Source organism: Apiospora phragmitis, assembly GCF_038363925.1.
Source record: "Apiospora phragmitis strain CBS 135458 chromosome Unknown utg000014l:1.0-1827420.0:1.0-1829600.0, whole genome shotgun sequence".
NCBI lineage: Eukaryota > Fungi > Ascomycota > Sordariomycetes > Amphisphaeriales > Apiosporaceae > Apiospora > Apiospora phragmitis.
This window is the reverse complement of record NW_027117414.1, coordinates 847,423-867,812: the sequence shown is the minus strand read 5'-3', so window position 1 is coordinate 867,812 and position 20,390 is coordinate 847,423. Positions and strand designations below refer to the sequence as shown.

Below are 20,390 nucleotides of genomic sequence, written 5' to 3'. Positions count from 1 at the left end.
CGCTCCTACGTGCGTTTAGAAAAGGAAAAAGAAAATAGAAGCGACACTCACCTACCTGACCCGATGCCTTTCGGGACCTTCGACTAGAACGACGCAGTACCAGCGGCTCTCCCGATCCGACTGCTAATCACATATCCAGATGTCTAGACCGCACTTCCGTTGGCTAAACCTGCTAGCATCATTCAATAATATGACCGATAAACTTTGATAATAATGGCGTTGAAGGGTGATACTTTACTAATCTCCTCTTGCCCAAAGCCTCGAGATTTCGCTCCCCCTCAGGGGAACGAACTCCCACTAGTAAGTTTCGAATACTTGTATGCCACAGTACGCACCAGCAAGATGCGTGGCACGAGGATGGCTGGACCAGAGGATATAAACGCGCCGACGAGGACAGCTGCACCCTTCAGAACAGTCTCTGTGCTTTCATTCGAGCGAGGCTTCACTGCCAATCCTGCGCTCTGTATCCCTAAGCACATACAGCTGAGAGCCGCAATCAAGCCAGACCTTCACACTCGAGCTCACCATTCTCCATTCGGAAGTTAGCAGTTCGTCAAGATGCGGCTGTTATACTGTGTCGCAAGCACCCTACCCTTCCTGGGTGTATATGCCGACCCAACATGGCCCTCTTCGATCGATGAATTAGAAGAAATCATGTATCAGGTGCTGGCCTTCAACAACCGTGGATTTGGCGGCACTGTGATCCCTTGCACGAGCGAGGCAGCGGGACCCGGGCGACAAAACGCCGCCGAGTGGCTCCGGACTGCGTTTCACGACGTGGCGTCGGGGAATGTCTACTGGGGAACAGGGGGTTTGGATGCGTCTTTGCAGTTCGAGACAATGAACCCGGAGAACCCTGGACCAGGATTCAACACATCCTTAAGTTTCTACTCAACCTACTACACCAGTCGATCCAGCATGTCCGATTTAATCGCTCTCGGTGTTTATTACTCGGTCAGATCATGCGGTGGGCCGGCTGTCCCCATCCGCGGAGGCAGGATTGATGCAACGACGGCTGGGTCAGTCGGCTTCGTTCCACAGCCGCAGGATGGCCTCGGTACCTTCAAGAATCGGTTCCTACGCATCGGATTCAACACTGCTCAGATGGTCCAGGTCGTCGCATGTGGCCATACCATAGGCGGCGTCCATTCTCCCGAGTTTAACGACATCGTGCCACCAGGTACGCCTAAAAACCAGATTGCTTTCGACTCGACTGTGGCAACATTCGACAACAAGGTGGTGACAGAGTATCTGAATAACAACACCACGAATCCACTTGTGGTCGGCAAAGCTGTCGCACTCAAGAAGATTTCAGATGCCGTGGTATTCGGGGCAGATCAAAACCAGACAGTCAAGACTTTGGCAAACCCAGCCACGTTCCAGTCGGTCTGTCAGAGCGTCCTGCAGCAGATGATCGAGGTGGTGCCTTCAAATGTTGTCTTCTCTGATCCGATCCTCCCCTATTTCGTTAAACCAGTCGGCATTCAACTTGCACTAAACGATTATGCCGCGAGTATGACCCTGACTGGCGGGATACGTGTTCGGACAACGTATCTGCCAGCTTCGTCGATCAATAGCCTGACACTGACGTACAAGAATCGATATGGTGGTACTGACTGCGGTCCTGCCGGTTGTTCCGCGATTGTGACGGGCAGTGGTGTCACAAAAGGTTTTGATGACACGTTCTTCTGGTTTCCAGTGAAAACCACGATTCCAACGGCGACTGGTATCTCGTCGTTTACCGTAGCTCTGAACCTTGCCAACGGGACCACACTCCCTTTCGATAACAATGGCAACTCTTACCCCATTACGGACGGGATCATGCTGCAGACGCCTCAGAGTTGCCTCTTAACGACATCTGGGCAGCTGACCGTTACTGCGGCAGTTCGGAACGACCTCGGGTCCATCCCCGTGACGTTACAGATCACCAATCAGATGCCAACCAAATACCCAGTGGCCAGTCTGGTTAGCCATAGCATGTCCATGACCCAAGGAGACTGTGTGGGGCTGTATACGTTCTATACTGCCAGTTATAACATCACCGAGGGCATGGCTAATACAGCCAAGATCGACGTCACAAGCAATAACGGCTCAACAGCCGTTGCGGACACCTTCAACAACGGGTTCGAGCTGGGCGCAAAATGCATGCCCTTCTCCAAACCAGCATCGTCGGCCTGCGCTACGCCAGGAAGCTCTGCGCCTTCAGTCGTCCCCCCATCCCCCAGTGTTTCCAGTACGAGCATTGCGAGTTCCACAAGCTCCAATACTCCAGCATCCAGTCCTTCCACATTGTCTAGCACGAGTACAGTAAGTTCCACACAGAGTTCTGGCGCAGCAGCTACCCCCACCGCTGCCACATCTACAGCAAGCGCACCGGCAGCTGCAACTCCCACCCAGAAACAGCAAGTGGGGACGTACTCGCTAGTCGGCTGCTACGAAGAAGCAACGAACGACCGTCGCGCCCTTAGCTCACAGAGCATGGCCGTTGACACCATGACGGCGGAGACGTGTGCCGGCTTCTGCAGCGCATATCATTACTTCGGGGTCGAATACGGGCGCGAATGCTACTGCGGCAACGTCCTCGACTCGACTAGCGAGCCCGCAGTGATGACCGACTGCAGCATGCCTTGCGCGGGTGACAAGAGCACATACTGCGGTGCCGGCAACCGGCTTGACGTCTACTTCTCCAACGCAACAACAGGGCCCACGCAGCCGCCGATTGTGGGCAAGTACAACTGGTACGGGTGTCAGACAGAGGGCACCTTGTCCCGGGCACTAAATGCTCTTCACACTGCCAATGATAACATGACGCTTGAGGCATGCGCGGGCTTCTGCGATGGATACACGTACTTTGGCACTGAGTACTCCCGGGAGTGCTACTGTGGTAACAGCTTCACAGAAGGATCGGGGGTGGCAGGAACCTCGGATTGTTCCATGGTATGCATGGGAGACTCAAAGGAACTGTGTGGCGGACCGGACCGACTGAGCGTCTATACGACAGAGGGTTCGTCTAAGCTAATGAGCATGCAACAATAGGCGAGTCGTGGAGCCCAACGAAAGGGGGCAACACCAACCGTTGTAATGTGATTTTATTTTTACTTTCCCAAAAGTGTGGCAGTCAGGAAATATGCGGAATGGAGGTAGACTCCCCTCAAGCTGGAGTGAAGCACGTTAGAAGATATCCACATGTAAATAAAGTTGTAAAGTGGCATTCAAACGCACTCTTTCCGTTTATTCGATGTGAATCGCAACAGCTGTGTCATGTTATGTAAGCGTGCCGGGGCAAGCACGTTGCAACCTCATCTTCCACTATACGCCTTCAACTGCCGGATACACCTCCAGATATAGCAGGGTCGCCACGGTGAGCAACCATGTGATTGATTGACGAATCAACACAACTGGACAAGCCAACGCTTTACGTCGAGACAATATATCCTCTCCGACAGCGACACATGCAGTGCATGGCCGGCAGCAAAAGGTTTGTCCAAGATGGATGATGAAGGGTACGTACTTGATCTTTCTTTTGCTCCTCTCATACCAAACATACGGTAATTCTTGGTGGTGATGTATCTTGCGCAACGGAGTGGGCAAAACATAATGAACCTGCTGTCTGTCCATCATCGGCATCAGCGGGGTAGCCGGATTTCCAGGGTCCCCCTTAGAGACCAATTAGTGGAGCTCCAGAGCAAGGCTGCCAAAGCTAGACCCAAAGTTTAGAGGGACTGCAATTATTCATTCACTCAACTTTAGGTACTGCAGCCCTGTCTCGGTCGTCAAAGACTTGGTGGTTTTTTGCACCTGAATTCCCATTGTACAACTCCCCATCTCCCCTCTCTGAATTGTTCGGCCTGCGATAATCTCCTTTGTTGGCTCTATTGCCTAGGCAATCCTCTGAGCCTACTGGCTGGGCTCTTGAATTGTTGTTTTTGGTGCCGGTCAAGTTTGGCTGCTGACTTTTGCAGACCCATCGAAGAGCATGCAACACCCTCCCCGTCTCCGCCGCCAGAAGACCTTCGAACAGCCACGGAGAAGGTCATCATCTCCACCGCCGATACTTACGCGAACGGGAAACTCGGGCTCGGGAACGATGCGTACATGACATGGTTAGACAACATTTGGTTCTGCCTCGCAATACATATCTTTGACAGTCGTTTAGGGACTGTCCTATCCAGCGATATCGTGATTTGGGTTCGCCTCGCAGGCCTGTCCGGTATGCATGGATCTTGCACACGCTTGTTACAGAGGCTGATATACATCCAGGGCTGTACGGGAAGGCAAAATGAACGGGGTGAAGAAGGCATGGGTGAGTGTAATATTTGTGTACTCTTCGCAGAAGAGCTGCTAAAAGGAACTCAGTCCAAGCTCACCGGCTTTGGTGCTCCTACGCCAGTAAACACCTTGGATGGGAATAATTCAACCAGACCCTCTCTCTCAACATCTCAACCAGAACAAGGAATCACAAATTTGCCGCCCTTCAAGCGACAGAGGCTCGAGGAGACCAATGGCAAGAATAACGACGAGGTTGAAGAACCTTATTCGGGGCCATTTTTGGAGGCTAGTTTTGCGCTGCGGGAAGCTTCGCCGTCAGCCTCGGCATCACAAAATGAAGACTCCCGTGGCAACTTGTCGCTCAATGTCGTTCAGTCGTTTGTGCCGGAATTCCAGAACGTGGAAAGCCGTATTCACCCGCCATCACCGGAGTTCAAGGGGCGCATACTAAAAGAGGGAAACACCAGCCAAAGGAGATCATTGATCTTGCATCCGACGATGGTGGTACCGAAGAACCCATAGATTTGGTTCGAACAAGGAAGCTTTCACATGCCACGGTGGCGGCAGATGAGCTGTCTAACCGGTTCATGAGTAGAACCGGTGCAAAACGCACCCTGGATGGCTTGGGTCGAGGCGGAGCTGGCCAAAGCAGAATGCTCGCAAAGCACAATATGAATGGGAAACGCCAAAGATCATCAAGTGTGGACGAGTTGGCGGGTGACAGTCCTTCCTCGAAGTTTCACCCGTCAAAACGAACGGCGGGACATTCATCAGACGAACCACAACGAGGCCACATCACTCCTATCAAGTTTGGTTTGAGTGCAAATCAAGCAACTCGAAAGCTACCCACACCCAGCAAAAAGATGTTCAGCCCACTGAACAGAGCAAATCACATCATCACCTCGATGGGTCTGAAAGTCACGCGGGCAGTATCGGGCGACTATGCTTATCCTTCACCAGCTGGCGATTTGCACCTCCCATGTGTCCTTCGTATTCACGAGGTTAGCCATTTACTGCATCCGACTGACCAGCAAGGCAGCCTTCTACACCAGCTCGCTTTTATGAACGTGAATTTGAGAACGATAAAAACGCTCAAATTTTCCGACGAACCAGAACATCCCATCGTGTACATTTTCCGAGCTATTGCCGTTGGTGAGAGTTCCGCGCCAAAGTTGCATATTGAGTTCGGATCTCATAACGAAATGCAATCTTTCAAGAAATGGGCACAGATGGCTCGCCCGGAATCCTTTCCCCTGAAGGTGTTGGAAGAGTCGGGCGACAGGTTAGAAAGAGAGATGGTCAACCTTTTGACCAAAGCACATCGCGGTTCTGTTATCAGAGGTGCGGATGTAGAGAGGTCCAAATTGCCTGATGACCTACGTCTCGTTGAACATAACCAGGAGCAACGCCGACAGCAGCAGCAAAAACCTACAGCGCCTCGGACATTTACTAGTCACGATACGCCTCGAGCGAACCCGAGGATTAAGGATGACATGCACCCCCCTATGCCTCAGCAGCGCGTTGAAGTCATAGACCCTGAGAGCCCGCAGAGCCCAGCTATTCGTCAGACGCGTGCGAAGCGGAAGCTCCGGTCACCAAGTCCTCCACCGCCTGATTTGTGGACTGAGAAGAACCCAAGTTGGGCTGACCAGTGGCGAGATTCTCTCATCTTTCCCCCAACAGGCAAGAGCCGGGCCACTGTCGACCTGGTTGATATACCTCGTCTCGATCAAGGTCAATTCCTGAACGACAATCTGATTATTTTCTACTTGCGCTACCTCCAGCATGACCTGGAAATGCAACGTCCAGATCTTGCGGAGCGGATCTATTTCCACAACACTTTCTTCTATGAGAAACTGAAGCCTACGAAGAGCAGTGCTGGAATCAACTACGACAGCGTTAAAGCATGGACAACCAAAGTTGACTTGTTCAAGAAAGACTTCATCGTGGTTCCAATCAACGAGTTTTCGCATTGGTACATAGCCATTATCTACAATGCGCCGAAGTTAGACACGACCGCATGCAAATCACCTGCTGTCAACTCAGGTGTTTCCCACACTGAGGACTTGGCAAGCAACTCGGGTAATGTGGCGGGTAAGCAGAGCACAGAACAGGTGACAAAATCGCTTGGGAATACCGCTGGTGAGGTTACTAATGGGATCGGTCACATGTCACTCAACTCATCAGGTTCAGACCCCATATTAGCTGCCAACGGTCCATCGGATATTTCCAGCAATGCCAAAATCTTGGTTGGACAGGCGGGAGAGTCATTGTCAGTGTCCGGTGCAGAGCCGAGGAAACCCACCAAAAAGGCCAATACTGGCGGGAAGAAACATAGCCCAGACGAACCAAAGATTATCACCTTGGATTCTTTGGGAGTTGGGCACTCCCCAGCATGCCGGAACCTCAAGGACTACCTGATCAAGGAACTGAGAGACAAGAAAGGCGCCGACATGCCTGACCCCGGATCTTTGACAATGACAGCTAAGGGCATCCCGACTCAGTCCAACTACTGCGACTGTGGCCTCTACCTTCTTGGCTATGTGGTTCAGTTTCTGCGCGATCCCGATTCTTTCATTCGCACCTTGTTGATGCACGAGAAAATCGAGTGGAACATCGATGCTCCGGCACTACGCAATGATATCAGAACGCTGCTTTTCAAATTGCAGAACGAGCAAATAGCGCGTGAGGATAAACGTGTAAAGGCCAAGAAAGAGGCGGCTAGAATCCGGAGGAGCAGACAGGCTCGGTCACCTTCCGGTGAACGGATCAGCGAGGCTCCAGCATCGGCGCAAACGACGCCTGTTGAAGCAGACTCATCGACCATATTTCCTGTCAGGTCGGACACCAAGAGAGGCCTGGTAAAGAGTCCATCTCCCGCAACCTTGGCACGAGAGAGTGTTGAAAGTCCTGAGATTGCATCTGCTGCCACCACTGCACCAAAGGAGGCGGACGTTACGATTCTCGACGAACACAAACCGAAAACGCCAGACCGCCTAGTTGCATCGCCAAACAAATCCGATCGTTCGTCATCTGCTGCAACCGAGTTGGAGATCGAAACTCCAAGGGCAATGCCTTCTAGCAACGGCACCAAGGGCGGATCACCCCGAGAAGCGATTCGGCAACCGGCAGAGGATGAGATTACGGAGTCCGAGGTCGAGAGAAACATGCTGGCCCCTCTTCCTGAAACCCCGGCTCGTAGCCTGGATAAGGAACCGCGCGCGCTGGGTGGGAATGGCTTACCTACTGGAGAGTCCGATAATCCTTCGGCCATATTTGAAGTGGAGATTCCGTCTAGGGCGCGGTACGAGGAACTGCAGCAAGAGAAGCAAAAGCAAAAGGCTGCAGTGCCTTCGGCCCACAAGCATCCAAAAGAGACGCCCCGCAAGAGCCACTACTTTCCGGAACGGGAGCGAATTGGTGGTTTGCAAAAAGGCGAGAGAGTTGTTGCGGCAACACCGATGCCAAAAAAGAAGATCCCAGAAGTAGTTAACGTTGACGATTCCGACTGAATTGGGCGTTGAGGTAGAGAGATACCTTAGAACGTGTTCGATATCTTTGCAGGATGGTATGGCATGGTGAGGTGGTACGGGATGATAACAGAGCCTTCGCGCTCTGATAGAAACTGCATGGTGTGTGGTTGCATGGAAACCGGAGTACGGCATGGATGATTTTATGTGCTTTTGCTATTATACCCCCCAGCGCGTCCATTGGTGGTAAATTCATCTCGCAAAAGGAGGCGTCTCTTGTCATTACGTTGCGGGCATTAGTGTCGTACTCGCCTCTAGGCCAAGCAGATATTTACCTAGAACCCTGAATGGCAAACCGTTAAATGAATGGGATTTACCGAGTGGTGCTCACGTCGGTGTGATCTTTGTATCGAGGGACTCTCGAGTGAGTAGGGAGAAAATTGGATGAATATGTCCTTAACTATCAGTCCTGCTTGTTTATGAGCCCTACAGAGCGTGTCATCATATGCGTCGCCCTTTAAAGACAGCATTGGTAACAATTCAGCAGCTCACAGGTACCCAACCGACAAATGGAATAAGTCCAAGCATGATGACGTACATCTCGACAGCTCTAATACCGTTTAATCTTACTATCGAATCTATAAATCGTCGTCTCCGTCTGTATGGTTGTCGTCTCCCCACATCTACGGGATGGGTTTCACGTACCCAGTCCCCAAAGCCTCTTCGTCAAGGACCCCTGGCGCTCGCTCCTGCATGACGGGCTCTTTGAAATCGTAATCGTAGACCAGGGAGCCGTCGCGGTAGTAAAGCTGCTGGTCGAACCAACGCTCGTCCCGCTCCACCTTCTGCAGCCAGACAGCCGCGGCAGTGTCTTGCAAGTCAATCTCGTCGTATGTTGTCGTCGTCGTGGCGCTACCCGAGGATGATGAAGTCGACATCGTGTCGAGGTAATGCATCCGGACCCAGGCCCGGGGTTGAGGCCCACCCGCCATTTTCACCTGCCATGTATCTTCCTCGTCGCCCCAGCCCACATAGCCCTCGGTCCCCTCAGGCGCCCGTACCACGAGGACCTCGCCGTGGCCCACGAGGCGGCCGCCGCGGCGGAACAAGACGCGCGAGACTATGACCTCGAACTCGCCGCGCCCGACGGCGAAGCCGCCGCGCGCCCAGCCCAGCCATGACGACAGGACGGGCCGGACGGACCACGCGGCGCCCCCGGGCTTGCGGAGCCGGATGCCGAGGAGGCCCGTGGTCAGCGTGCTCGTGGGCCCGGCGGCCCAGCCGTGCGCGTGGCTGTTGCGGCTGGGGACCGGGTAGGCCGGGTAGTGGACGTGGCCGTCGGTGCGGAAGCCCTCGGCGAGGGTGCTGTTGGTGAAGCCGGGGCCGTCGAGCAGGTAGCCCCACATGAGCAGCATCAGCTCGATGGCGGCGTCGTGATGGCCGGCGGCGCAGTGCGCCTGCAGCTCGAACGAGGACGAGAAGGGCGACATGACGTTGGGGAACTCGACCGCGGGGGCCCCGAACTTGTTCCAGCGGGCGCGCAGCCCTTCGGAGATCGAGTAGGGCTGCGCGGGGAAGCTCTTGGCCATGCCCGCGATGAGGGCCCAGGAATTGCCGTCCTGGGGATCGCAGTGGTCGTCGCCGTAACAGTGGCGGTCTTGGAGGTTATCCGAGTAGAGGCCGGTGTGGTTGCAGTAGAGCGCCTCGATGCCAGACTCGAGGCGCTCGACCAAAGATTCCAAGTAGTTTATGTCAGGCAGCTCAATGAGGGGGTCAAATGCGAGAAAAGACGAGAGCTCGATGGTGCGCTTCAGCACCACTTGAAGTATTGCCGACGCTTCAACGTTGTGGCCGCCCATCCCATGGCGGTTCCAATCAAATGGGGACGTAACGTGCATCAGATTCCTCGCGTCGACTTTGGAGGTGCTCACGTAGAAAGCGCGCATGTAGTCCGGCCATTTCTCGCGCAGCCAGTCGATATCGCCGGAGTACATAACATAGTCATACGTGCCCAACAGCGTATGCAGGTGATAGGTGTCGCTGAACTCGTTGTGATAACTCAAAGGTGGCCCAGCGTACGGTAACCGACCATCTGAGTATTGGCGCCAGTATACCACATCCAGCGCATTTCGCACTGCCAGCATATCGTAGGTGGAGACGGCAATGCCTGGAATGGCAATATACATGTCACCTGGCCACACCAGGCGGTCACGCTTCGCACCATCTGTAGTCACAGCAGTCCCTTGGGAGACGGTAAAGTTGGAGTACCATGAGCCCGGCGGGGATTGGTGATGTGTGAGGAAGCTATTGACGTGTATCAAAGCAGAGCCTTCCTTGGGATCGATGGTCGACAACTGCAACGTGTACGCGCCGGCATACCAAATCCGGTTGAGAAGATCGTTAGAGCTGTAGAAGTATCCAGAGTACGCCCTCCCGTTGAGTTGAGACGGAAATGACGTGCAGTTGACCCAGACCTGGGATATACCGATCGAGGGCTTGGAATAAGGTCTTTTCTCCCCTTGGCCGACAAGTTGCGAGATCGGGTCCTTTCCCAGTACCTTCTGGGCCATACTGGCTATCGTGGTGATGAGTTGGCGGAGCCTCCGAACCGTGGGGCTCTCGAAGACCGGAATATCGTCAATGTACAAGGTGAGGTACTTGAAGCCACCCCGTAGGAAATCATCCCCTACGCACATCTTTCCCGTCCTCTTCCCAGGATGGAAGTCCAATGGGAGGTCCCATTGGTCATCATTTGTTGCATCCGTCCGCTCACCCACAAAGAAAGAAGACTCGGTGTAGGCGAGCATGAGGACGGGCTCATCCGTCACACTGTCGACCTGAAAACATACTCTAGATGGATGGATAACACTGTCAGCTCCCACACGCCTCTAGAACGATGCGCGACACACGTACCGGCCGGATATGTTCTCTTCAAACTCCAGGGTGATGTGGCCGCCTTCACCGATGAGGATGCTGCCGTCGGCGGAGAGATGGCCGCCGTTGCTTGTGGTGGTCACGTTCCCGTCCACCATCCATATCCTAGCGGGTGTGATGTGCGACTTGTTGGCGGGTGCTTTGATGAAACGGTCCCACGGGCCAGGGAAGACAGGCTCTCGGGCAGATGGTGGTAATCGATGCCGCCTGGGCTGACAGCCAGCGTCAAGCCCATACTGGCGAGGCAGAGCAAGGTCAGGAGCTTGCGGGCCATGATGATGTTTATCTGATCCCTCACTCGGCTGAGAGAGGTCACTTGTGGTTGTTTTCTGGACCCTGTCGAGTCTCCAATCGAGCAAGTAATGCATTGATCCCAACTAACGTCGGACTAAAACATGGAACCAAAACGGCCACCAGTACCTCGGTCGTACGATTCCATGTCTCATCCCGGACGTACCTGTAAATCATTTTACAAGTGCAGCTATCCCCGATATAAGAGGTTCTATCCAATAAAAGGTACTTGCACCAATCTCAGCTCTTGACAAACCCCAATAGCATCAGCAAGGAATGCCCTTGTGACATGAACCTGTGACCACGATGCTGCGGGGGGACGGCGCACAGGCCTTTTCGTGGGGTAATAATACATACAGCACGTTAGGCATGTAGTAGTAGTCGAGGACGGCATGGAATGCATTGCAGATACTCACGGAATTCAGCATTCAGCATTCAGTGATCAAGAGCGACATTGGTCATTTCAAGGACTGGATATAGATAGGTGCACAAGCTTTCGGTTTTGGTTGGGGTTAACAAGCTGCTTTTTTATTTGTGCTGAAGCCTGCCGTGAACCTGAACAGGGGCAACGTCTTTCTTCCTGTCCTAACCACTTGGCCGAGACAGAAAAACGCACCATCGTTATTCAGTGTCCTGCTGGGTACATATAGGTAGATAGCCATTGTCACTGGACAATGAGCAACCAACACGGTATAGTAGTGACTACGTCTCCGCGGACCCATGTCGTCCACTTCTCTCGTGTCCTTGTCCCGCCAATAGCCACCACCTTCGCGTTCCCAGCCATCTTGCCGCATATCTCGTGAAAACAGAGGGTTGGAGCTTTCAAGCTACCATTGACGACCCTCTTGCTACGTCCGCTATTACTAATTCATGCTCTCGTCCTCGTTTCGTGCCCGCTCCTACCAGGCTGGAGCTTTCAAGCTACCAAATCGCCTTTTCTCGTCCCTCTCTGACGGCTGTTCTCTCTTTCTTTCTCCGGGACTCGACAGGACTGCTCGCCATCGAGGTTACAAGTGCTGTGTTGTGTGATGCTGGGGGTATGGGGGGATTGTGTAGTGTCGTGTCGCGAGTCTGAAGGTTTTGTACATGGGCAACATGATGGCGCTACCAGCCAGGTTTGGGGCTCCGCCGGCGCGGCGGAGGTCGTGGCCATGAGGGGGGCAGAGAAGAAATCCGATGTTTCGACTGAACCTTACATGTCCATCGAGTCGTTGCCGTTAGCAAAGTTGAAACCACCGCCCTGGGCGCCGTTGGTGCCGAAGCCAAACGTGCCATTGGCAGCCTGAGCCTGCGGAGCCATAGCCTCATCGGCGTTCTCGTCCTCATCCGAGAAGTACTTCTCGATGATGTTGTAAGACTTCATGTATATCTCCTCATTGGCGTTGTTCTGGCAGTCGTGAATCTTCTCCATACCACCACACTCCTCAATGAAAAGAGCGTACCGGTTGATAGACTCTGCACCTTCACCAGCCGCCTGCTTGTCCAGGTCACCGACCTTGAGGATATTCTCCAAGCCATCGAGGGCAACCTGGATGATCTTGTTATCCGGACAGGCCAGGAGATCACAGAGAGGTCGGATGCAGTTCTGGGCAACCAGGTATCGAATCTGCTCAGGCTTCTGCAGACCTCCGCTTGTCGCGTTACTAATAGCCCAGCAAGCTTCCTTCCTTGTCTTAAGGTCGCCGTTAGAGAGCAGATGGATCAAGGGCGGAATGATGTTGGCATCAATCACACTCTGGATTTGCTGGCTGTTGCCCGCCGTGATATTGGAAATGGTCCAGCATGCCTCCTTCCTGATACCGTCCTTGTTTGAGCTGAGGAGAGACAAAAGACAGGGCAGAGCACCGCAGTTAATAATAACCTGGGTCTGAACGTCGTCTCCGGTCACAATGTTGCCGACAGAGCGCAGCGCAGGTGTTTGAACAGAGGTGGAGGCGTGCATCAGCAACTCTACCAGGCGGCGAGGGATGCCAGCTTCAATGACGGCCTGGATCTTATCATTGGACCCATCGCTAAGGTAACTAATGGCCCAGCAAGCATCAATCAAAACCTCATCGTCCAAAGAGTACACAAGCTTGGCAAGAACAGGCAAAGCGGGCGCAATCTGGCCATTACAGTTAGAAATTCCATCCTCGAAATACAATTCGTCTTCGGGTCTTACCGTGCTCCAATCAGGCTGGGGGGTCTTGCCCCGGCAGAAGTTGCTTAATGTCCACGTCGCATTCCGAAGCATACTCAGCTTGCGACTATCGCCAAGAAGGTTCAACAGAGGTTTCAGAGCACCGCAGCCCAGAACGTAGTCGCGGCAGGTAGGGCTGTCACCGGCAATGTTGCCGAGGGCCCAGACAGCCTGCTCTCGAACATCGGGCTCGGGGCTTGCCAGGAGTTCAACGAATATGGGAACAGCGCCTGCCTCGATAACGACTTGAGTTTGCGTGGCAGAGCCGGAAGCAATATTGGTCAAGGCCCATGCTGCCTCGAATTGAACGAGAGTGTGGGGAGATCGAAGGAACTCGACGAATCGGCTCACTACACCAGTCTTGATGACCTCCTCAATAGGGGGATTGCGCTCCTTGGATAACAATTTTCGGAATTTGGTAGTTGCTTGGATCTGGAGATCGATTTGTTCCGAGAAAACGCCTTGGACCATCTGAGGGAGATCCTCGTTGAGCTACACAGAGATGATCATGTTAGCCTGGCCATAGAACAGAAAGAGAATATTGGCGTTCAAGTCAGGGTAGTGCATAGGGCAGTAGAGCAAAGCAAGGATATGCTGCGGGGGTAACAGTGTGATTATGGAAGCGCAAGTGTCATCCGTTGCCAGATGCGCCAAGCATGACAGGAAAATTGGAAGTCCGATCGGAGCGAGACGATGCGCCTCGATGGGAGGATGCTGCAATGAGTAAAGACGGGAAAATTTGCGTACCTGGCTCTCGGTGGGAGCAGTATCATCGTCGCTGTCGGGGGCGGCACCCAGCGAGGCGCCAGGACGGTTCTCGCCTGTGCCGATACCACGGCGCTTTGCGAGGTTCTCCTCTCTCTTGGCCTTTCGGATCTCGACCTGCTGCTCCTCGCGGCGGCGTCGCAGCTCCTCGGGCTTGAAGGTACTCTTCGCCTTGAACTGAGTTCGGCGATGCTCGGGAATGTACCGATCAGCCATGGTTGCGGTAGAGTTTCAGTACGGCGCACAGCAATCTGGTTGATGGGGTGTGTGGCTCGCAAGATGGAGTTGAGTAGTGAGGGAGTTGTGTTGATGAGAAGGGAATTTTGTTTTGGTTTCTCAGGCAAAGTATGTAGTAAAGTCCCCAGGGGTCCGTCTGGAAAGACCCCGCCTTTTCTTGTTTATTGCCTTACCGAAGTAGCTTAAGGCAAAGTTGGTAGCAATGGCCTGGGAAATTGACCAGACTTTGACAGACAAGAAATGCGTAGCCCGGCAGGTGACGAGGGGTCAGCAGATTATGATGCCTTCTTGAGAAGAAAGAAAAAAAAGTACTGGAAGGCTGATGGAGCCGCAAAAATTGGATGTGTGTCTGGGTAGGAGAAAAAGAGAAATTGCCAAAGGGAGGGAGGGGGTAATATTACTGAAGGGTTTCTCTCTCCCTCTCTCTCTCTCTCCTCTATTGTGCAGTACTCGGGTCGAAGACTCAGGCGGACTAGAAATATGTAATGTGTGAGGGGGGCATGGGCGGCAAAGAGCCCGGATTTTGGGGGGCGCTTTTCAGGTTACTGGAAAGAACCCTTTCATTGAATCGATCGGATGCCTGCTTCACTGCAAATGGAAAATCTCAGAACAGCTGCAAGCACTAGCTAATAAGGTTAAGGGACTAAAGCAGCCTCACCACCGATGATGGAAAAGGTACCAAACCCCGAACGTTTGTTACACGTGTCTGTCTATTATCATGAAATCTTTTCTATCCTTCTTTTGAGAAGCCTGTCAGATAGAGTTTCTAGTTTGCCAGATCAGAGGAGCCTGTCTGGGACGGGAACATTGAAAACAAAGAAGCAAAGACAGAGCCGGCAGGCATGCCAATGCAAGCAAAGTTGATGCAAACCACCTAATAGCCTCCCTATGGTATGTACCTACATTACCTACTTACTTACGACCAATACGGAAGTAGCCTCTTATCTCTGCGTCGTTCCCTCCCTCTTACATGCCGCGATTCATGCCTTCGATGTTTCTATCCTTTTTGCGCTTGATATTACCCCACCATCTACGTAGGTTCTGTAGGCGACCTAGGCACAAATGACTTGGGGGAAGGGGGACGAAGTCGGAAGGAGGGGGGGCAAGCTAACCGCCATCCGGGCTTACCTAAAGCTCACGTGACCCATGAGCGAGCCGTGACAAACTCGCGCCCACCAAGGTTGCTTTAAGTGCACTGGGACGCGTCAAGTCGCGCCCATTCCATTTTACTAGACAAGCTGGCTATCATCCATGAAGCCACTGCTTACTTTCTCTTAATTTTGCATCTTCTCGTAGCTTACACTTGCCAACATCTACACGCGAATGCGTATGCGTATGCGTATGCATTGCAAGTAGAGGCGCAATGGCGGGTCGAGAAGTTTCGAGCTCTGCTTCTCACAGTGTCTTAGCCGATAGGCCGCTGCCGCCTACTTTCAAAAGCATCCATGATGTCTTGAGCGAAGATCTCATAGCCAAAGACTCGCTTGTAAACGTAATTGGTGTCGTTCGAGATGTGAGGCCTCCTATACCAACGAGGAATACAGGTGGGTCGAGTCTTATCATTGCCGTTGATCAACAAAGAGCAGAGCGACCCTCGCTAATGGTATATACAGATTGGAAATGCACCATAACTATTTTCGACAAATCGACAGAGGACGCGAATGAAACCACCGGAATCATCATAAGCGTGTTCTGCCCTGAAAAGGACATGCCGAGACTAGGTTACAGGGATGCCGTGCTGATAATGTCAGCAAAGGTACAAACCTACAGGTCTGAAATACAACTGCTCAGCAACTTCAAGACCGAGATATATGTATACTCAGCTTCCGCCATTCCCATGCCACCAAAGTCCGCCAAAGACGCCCTGAAACCTCGGATTGGATTCAAGACAAAGCAACCTGGGGACAAAGAGCACGAATATGTCTCGTGGATGTATCATGCTTTGAACAAGGACACGCTCCCTACCCAAATCGAGTTTGAGGAGCAAGCCAGCAGATCACTCAACATAAGGGAGAAGTTCAGCTTGCTGAAAGACGTTGGCGATGGCGGATTCTACGATCTGATTGTTGAAGTCACCAAGGACCCTTACGACTTCCTCGACAAAGTTACTATGTGGGTGACCGACTACACCGAAAACAAAGACTTCTTCAATCATTCCTGGGACTCTTCAAACGCTGATTCTGGCCGTGACGGTGATCCCTATGGATATACATCGGGGTTTCAAAACCCAACGATGCTGGGCTGGCCTGGCCCGTTTGGAAGGCGTTGCGTGCAACTGACTTGCTGGGAGCCCCACGCCAGGCACCTTCGGAGCCAGGTCAGAGCAGGGAAGTGGATTAAGTTGCGTAACCTTCAAGTCAAATTCGGGCGAAATGGGGGTAACCTGGAGGGGTTCTTAAGGGAAGACAGACAGTATCCTTCAAGGCTGGGGTTTGAAGTCCTTGAATTGAGTGGCTCCTCAGAAGATGTAGACCCACGACTGAAAGAAGCCATCAAGCGCAAACTTGAATACAACAAGAAGGTGAAGCAACAAAAGAAAGCCTTTACGAAAGACGAGGATTTCAAAACTAAAGGCGGAAAGAGGAAGGGCAATGGAGAACCTCCTGTAAAGCTCAACTCAAAACAAAGGCGGAAGCTACAGCGTGCTCAGGTTGAGCAGAAAGTCGAGAAGCAGCAAGTCCAGAAAGCAGAGATGTTGGGCCTCAATAAACAAGTCACATGTGAAAGCGAGGACCAGCCCGTTTCCTCACTCGACCGGATACTGGATGGTGCATCGTGGAAACGCACCGGGATAAATGGGGAAGAGCATGTGGCACTGCCATTTACGAATATCAAGTTCAGAGCCAATGTTCGAGTTGTTGACTTCCGGCCACGCAGACTCGAGGACTTCGCGGCCTGGAGGAAAGTGACAGAGTTCGACTGTCTTTCCGATTATGACGGAGCTTCGGAGTCCGAATCTGATGGCCAGGACGGGACTTTGGACAACTTTGCTGCTCGAAAGACCTGGGAGTGGCGGTTCGCCCTCGAACTTGAGGACGCCTCACCCAAAGCAAAGGGCGAAAAGCCGGAACGAATATGGGCATTGGTTGATAACTACGAGGCACAGCAACTTACCAATATAGATGCAGTAGAGTAAGCTGAGAACGATGCAGTGTCTTTCCTTATGTATACCATCGCTAACCGCGTTTCTTTAGTCTGCACGCTGATCCAGACCAACTCTCGCAACTCCGCGAGCAGCTCTTCAAGCTCTGGGGCAATTTGGAAGAGTGTAAGAGACCCGAGTATGACGCCCATCTCGAATCCATCCGACGCGCAAATGCACTCGAGCCGCCACCTGACAGTTCCGACAATGAGGCTGAGCAGGCTAGCCCAAACCAGCCTGGTGGTCATCGACCGATGGCCAAGGTATCCAACAAGCCGTTCACTTGTTGCCTACAGCAGTACGGCCTTGAGATGCCCAAATCCGATCCAACGAAGTGTGATGCAGGCGAGGGCAAGCGCTATCAGAGACTTTTCAAGCTCTTTGGGACCAGGGTTCGGTGATGGGTGTTTCTATAGTACACACTAGAAAACGACGGGGACGATGTTGACTGTTGCTGGGAATGTTCTTTTCAAGCGCATATATACCCCCTTTGCTGTATCTAGGTAGGCGTTTGCTGGTGAGGTGAGGTCTCGTGCTAGGCACCGTATTGATGTATCTTCCCGACTTGGGCCATCATATTCTTCTACCCGAGCCCGAGTTCATCAAGGAGGTAGCATTAGAGAACGGACATGGCATTCCGTCCGCGACATGAGGGTCGCCTGAAGAATATAAGTACTGTACCCTTAATTCTTAGAAGGACTTGCTCGAATGGATGTGTTCTTGGATTATTGTTGGTCTAGGTTCATTAGGGGCCTTGGCGAACTCGTATTACGCCATGATCTTATCAGAACGCCTGGCTACCTACTCTACTCAAACATCCCCAGGCCAACTTCGTAGGTTCTCGCCTACTCCGAGTCAAGATGTTGATTCGATGTGCCACTTTCTCCTCTCGATGGATTCAATATGCAGACGGAGCTGGGTAAATCTAGCATATCAACCTTGTGGGGGTGGATTCGGACCGGACAATGAAGGATCCAATATTGTGAGGCCAATGCCCGTTCATGTTCCATTAATCGTTCCCGAGCGGACCCTCAAAGAAAATGCTGTCTGCCTGCATTGATAGGGGTGTGTTATTTTACAGAGCGCCGAAACTTTAACAACTGCTATCCAGCCCTTCCTACTCTCCCAATTCGTACACGTCCCCCACGCCATCCCAGCCCACCCCCTCGACGTCCTCGCCGCGCCGGACCGCGGCCTCGAGGCTCTTGCGCAGCCAGCCGCCGAGCTCGCGCATCCGGCTCCGCGCGCGCGCCGCGACGCGGGGGTGGCCCAGCTCGCGCCAGAACTCGAGCGGCTCGCGCAGGGCCTCGCGCTCGCGCCAGCGGTCCGCCCAGCGCGCCTGCGCCTCGGCCGACGCGAAGCAGACGCCGTACAGGCGGCATAGCGCCTTCCACTCGACGGGGCAGTCGCGCGCCGCGCCGCGGAACAGGTACGGCCACAGGTGCTCCCACGTGCGGCCCCGCGATGTAGTCGGACCACGGCGTCGTCGCCAGGAAGTCCTGGCTCCGCTTGTACTGCGACCGCGGCCGGCGGCGCACCGCGGCTCGACTCACGGCGAACTGCGAGCAGCATGGGCCGGCCAGGATCTCGGGCACCTGTAGTTGTGGCTGGCCTTGACCTTTTTGTTGGGAATAGATGTCGTCGCCGGGGCCGAAGTTCGCAAGAAACGCGTCCCGCATGTAAGGCTCCTCTTGCTTCACGCTCTCCTCGGGCGGCTTGGTCGTGTTGATCCAGTCGGGACAGGCGTGGAGCCAGCTCGTTCTCAGGTTGGCGTAACCGTGCCTGCCCGAGTCTTTTCTCTTCAACCCAGGACCGTCGCGATCGCCAGTTCCTCTTTGGTCCAGTTCCCTGCCCAGCCGAGCGTGGCGGCTCTTCGTCTGGGTCTCGTACTTATCGTCGCTGGCAGGGGGGTCGTCGAGAATCTCGCGCAGGTCGAAGCGCGACAGCATCGTCGACATGCTGGTGCCCAGCGCGGGCTCGGCGTGCCAGGCGTAGTCCTCGGCGTGCACGAGGATGGCGACGTCGGGGAGGTCGTCGTAGAAGTCGTGCAGGTAGGTCAGGTATATGAGGGCCTCGCGGCCCTTGTTGAGGACGGGCGGGCGGTAGGGCGCATCGGGCGCGTCCGACACATAACGAATGACCCCGCAGGTTGGCCGCGCCGGGGATGCGGAGGCGGCCCGGATCTGTCGCCCACGAGACGTCGTCCTGGGCGCGCGTCGCGAGCACCACGTGCACCGTAACATTGCGGTCGCGCAGCGCGTCGGCTATGCGGCTCTCCCGAGACGACGACGGGGCAGTAAGGGCGACGGTGGTGACACCATTACTAGTAGCAGCGGTAGTACTAGTACCGACTGTTAGGAAGGTGTTGTCGAACAGACCGTTGGTAAAGTCATACTGCGGTCGCTCAGACGAAGAGATTTGGAAGAGGTGGTAGCGCAAAGCAGGAACGCCATGATACAAGAACAGAACAAGTGAGACAACGGACCACAGCGCAAAGAACACTCTGGTTCTTGGCTGCAAAAGCAGTGGCACTTTTGAGATTGCCGCAGCCATGGGGAGTTGGGTTTCTCAACTCATCATGTCATTGGAATGCAGCGACAAGTAGTGGGCGATGCGACAGGTAGGTAGAGAGGGAGGTAGGTACATGTATACTATGGGTGACTCTTCTCGATTAGACGGGCCAGATTGGGTTGGATCGACAGGCCTACCCATTGCTCTTTCTTCTTATCTACTTATCCTTACTTGTTTTGATTAAACCTCGGGCGCGCCCCTGAGTATCTGCCTGGGATTGTGTCAATCAAGTCAAGCGCCAAGCTGTCAAATCGATGCTTCGATACCGGACACCCCCGTCCATTGGCGGGTAGGGGTTTTCGGTGGCAGGCCCATTTACCCGATTCGATATAGTAAGTAATAGAGCAGCATCACATGCTTGCAGGCAACGGAACGCAATCATTGGCCCAAGGCAAGCAATATCGACTCTCGTCTCGTCGAGTTTCGTCCCGTCTGGTCTTAGCAAGCATTATATTCAGAAGTCAGAAGGATAGTAACATAATATAATCACAAACTCAGTACGCCATTTTGCAGCGATCTTGGAAAATCCCCG

At 53.5% G+C, this 20,390-nt stretch overlaps 6 protein-coding genes across 6 annotated transcripts; 3 read left to right on the top strand and 3 right to left on the bottom strand.

The window, feature by feature from the left end:
• Positions 1-558: 558 nt before the first annotated feature.
• On the top strand, positions 559-3,036 carry PG994_014900 (uncharacterized protein; the record flags this gene model as incomplete). Its single annotated transcript, XM_066866309.1, has 1 exon — positions 559-3,036. One exon carries the CDS (start codon positions 559-561, stop codon positions 3,034-3,036), a length of 2,478 nt encoding a protein of 825 aa, XP_066707985.1.
• A 453-nt stretch (positions 3,037-3,489) lies between these two features.
• On the top strand, positions 3,490-7,781 carry PG994_014899 (cysteine proteinase; the record flags this gene model as incomplete). Its single annotated transcript, XM_066866308.1, has 6 exons — positions 3,490-3,503; positions 3,963-4,103; positions 4,157-4,210; positions 4,261-4,303; positions 4,357-4,615; positions 4,666-7,781. The coding sequence occupies 6 exons, from the start codon at positions 3,490-3,492 to the stop codon at positions 7,779-7,781; spliced, it is 3,627 nt and encodes a 1,208-aa protein (XP_066707984.1).
• A 641-nt stretch (positions 7,782-8,422) lies between these two features.
• On the bottom strand, positions 8,423-10,947 carry PG994_014898 (uncharacterized protein; the record flags this gene model as incomplete). Its single annotated transcript, XM_066866307.1, has 3 exons — positions 8,423-10,576; positions 10,649-10,812; positions 10,833-10,947. The coding sequence occupies 3 exons, from the start codon at positions 10,945-10,947 to the stop codon at positions 8,423-8,425; spliced, it is 2,433 nt and encodes an 810-aa protein (XP_066707983.1).
• A 1,209-nt stretch (positions 10,948-12,156) lies between these two features.
• On the bottom strand, positions 12,157-14,124 carry PG994_014897 (Importin subunit alpha-1; the record flags this gene model as incomplete). Its single annotated transcript, XM_066866306.1, has 2 exons — positions 12,157-13,635; positions 13,891-14,124. 2 exons carry the CDS (start codon positions 14,122-14,124, stop codon positions 12,157-12,159), a joined length of 1,713 nt encoding a protein of 570 aa, XP_066707982.1.
• Positions 14,125-15,508: 1,384 nt separating this feature from the next.
• PG994_014896 (telomere-binding alpha subunit central domain-containing protein) lies at positions 15,509-17,688 on the top strand (the record flags this gene model as incomplete). The annotated part of the gene is made up of 2 exons (XM_066866305.1): positions 15,509-17,277; positions 17,340-17,688. The coding sequence occupies 2 exons, from the start codon at positions 15,509-15,511 to the stop codon at positions 17,686-17,688; spliced, it is 2,118 nt and encodes a 705-aa protein (XP_066707981.1).
• A 716-nt stretch (positions 17,689-18,404) lies between these two features.
• On the bottom strand, positions 18,405-19,530 carry PG994_014895 (uncharacterized protein; the record flags this gene model as incomplete). The annotated part of the gene is made up of 2 exons (XM_066866304.1): positions 18,405-18,731; positions 18,841-19,530. 2 exons carry the CDS (start codon positions 19,528-19,530, stop codon positions 18,405-18,407), a joined length of 1,017 nt encoding a protein of 338 aa, XP_066707980.1.
• Between the last annotated feature and the right edge of the window lie 860 nt (positions 19,531-20,390).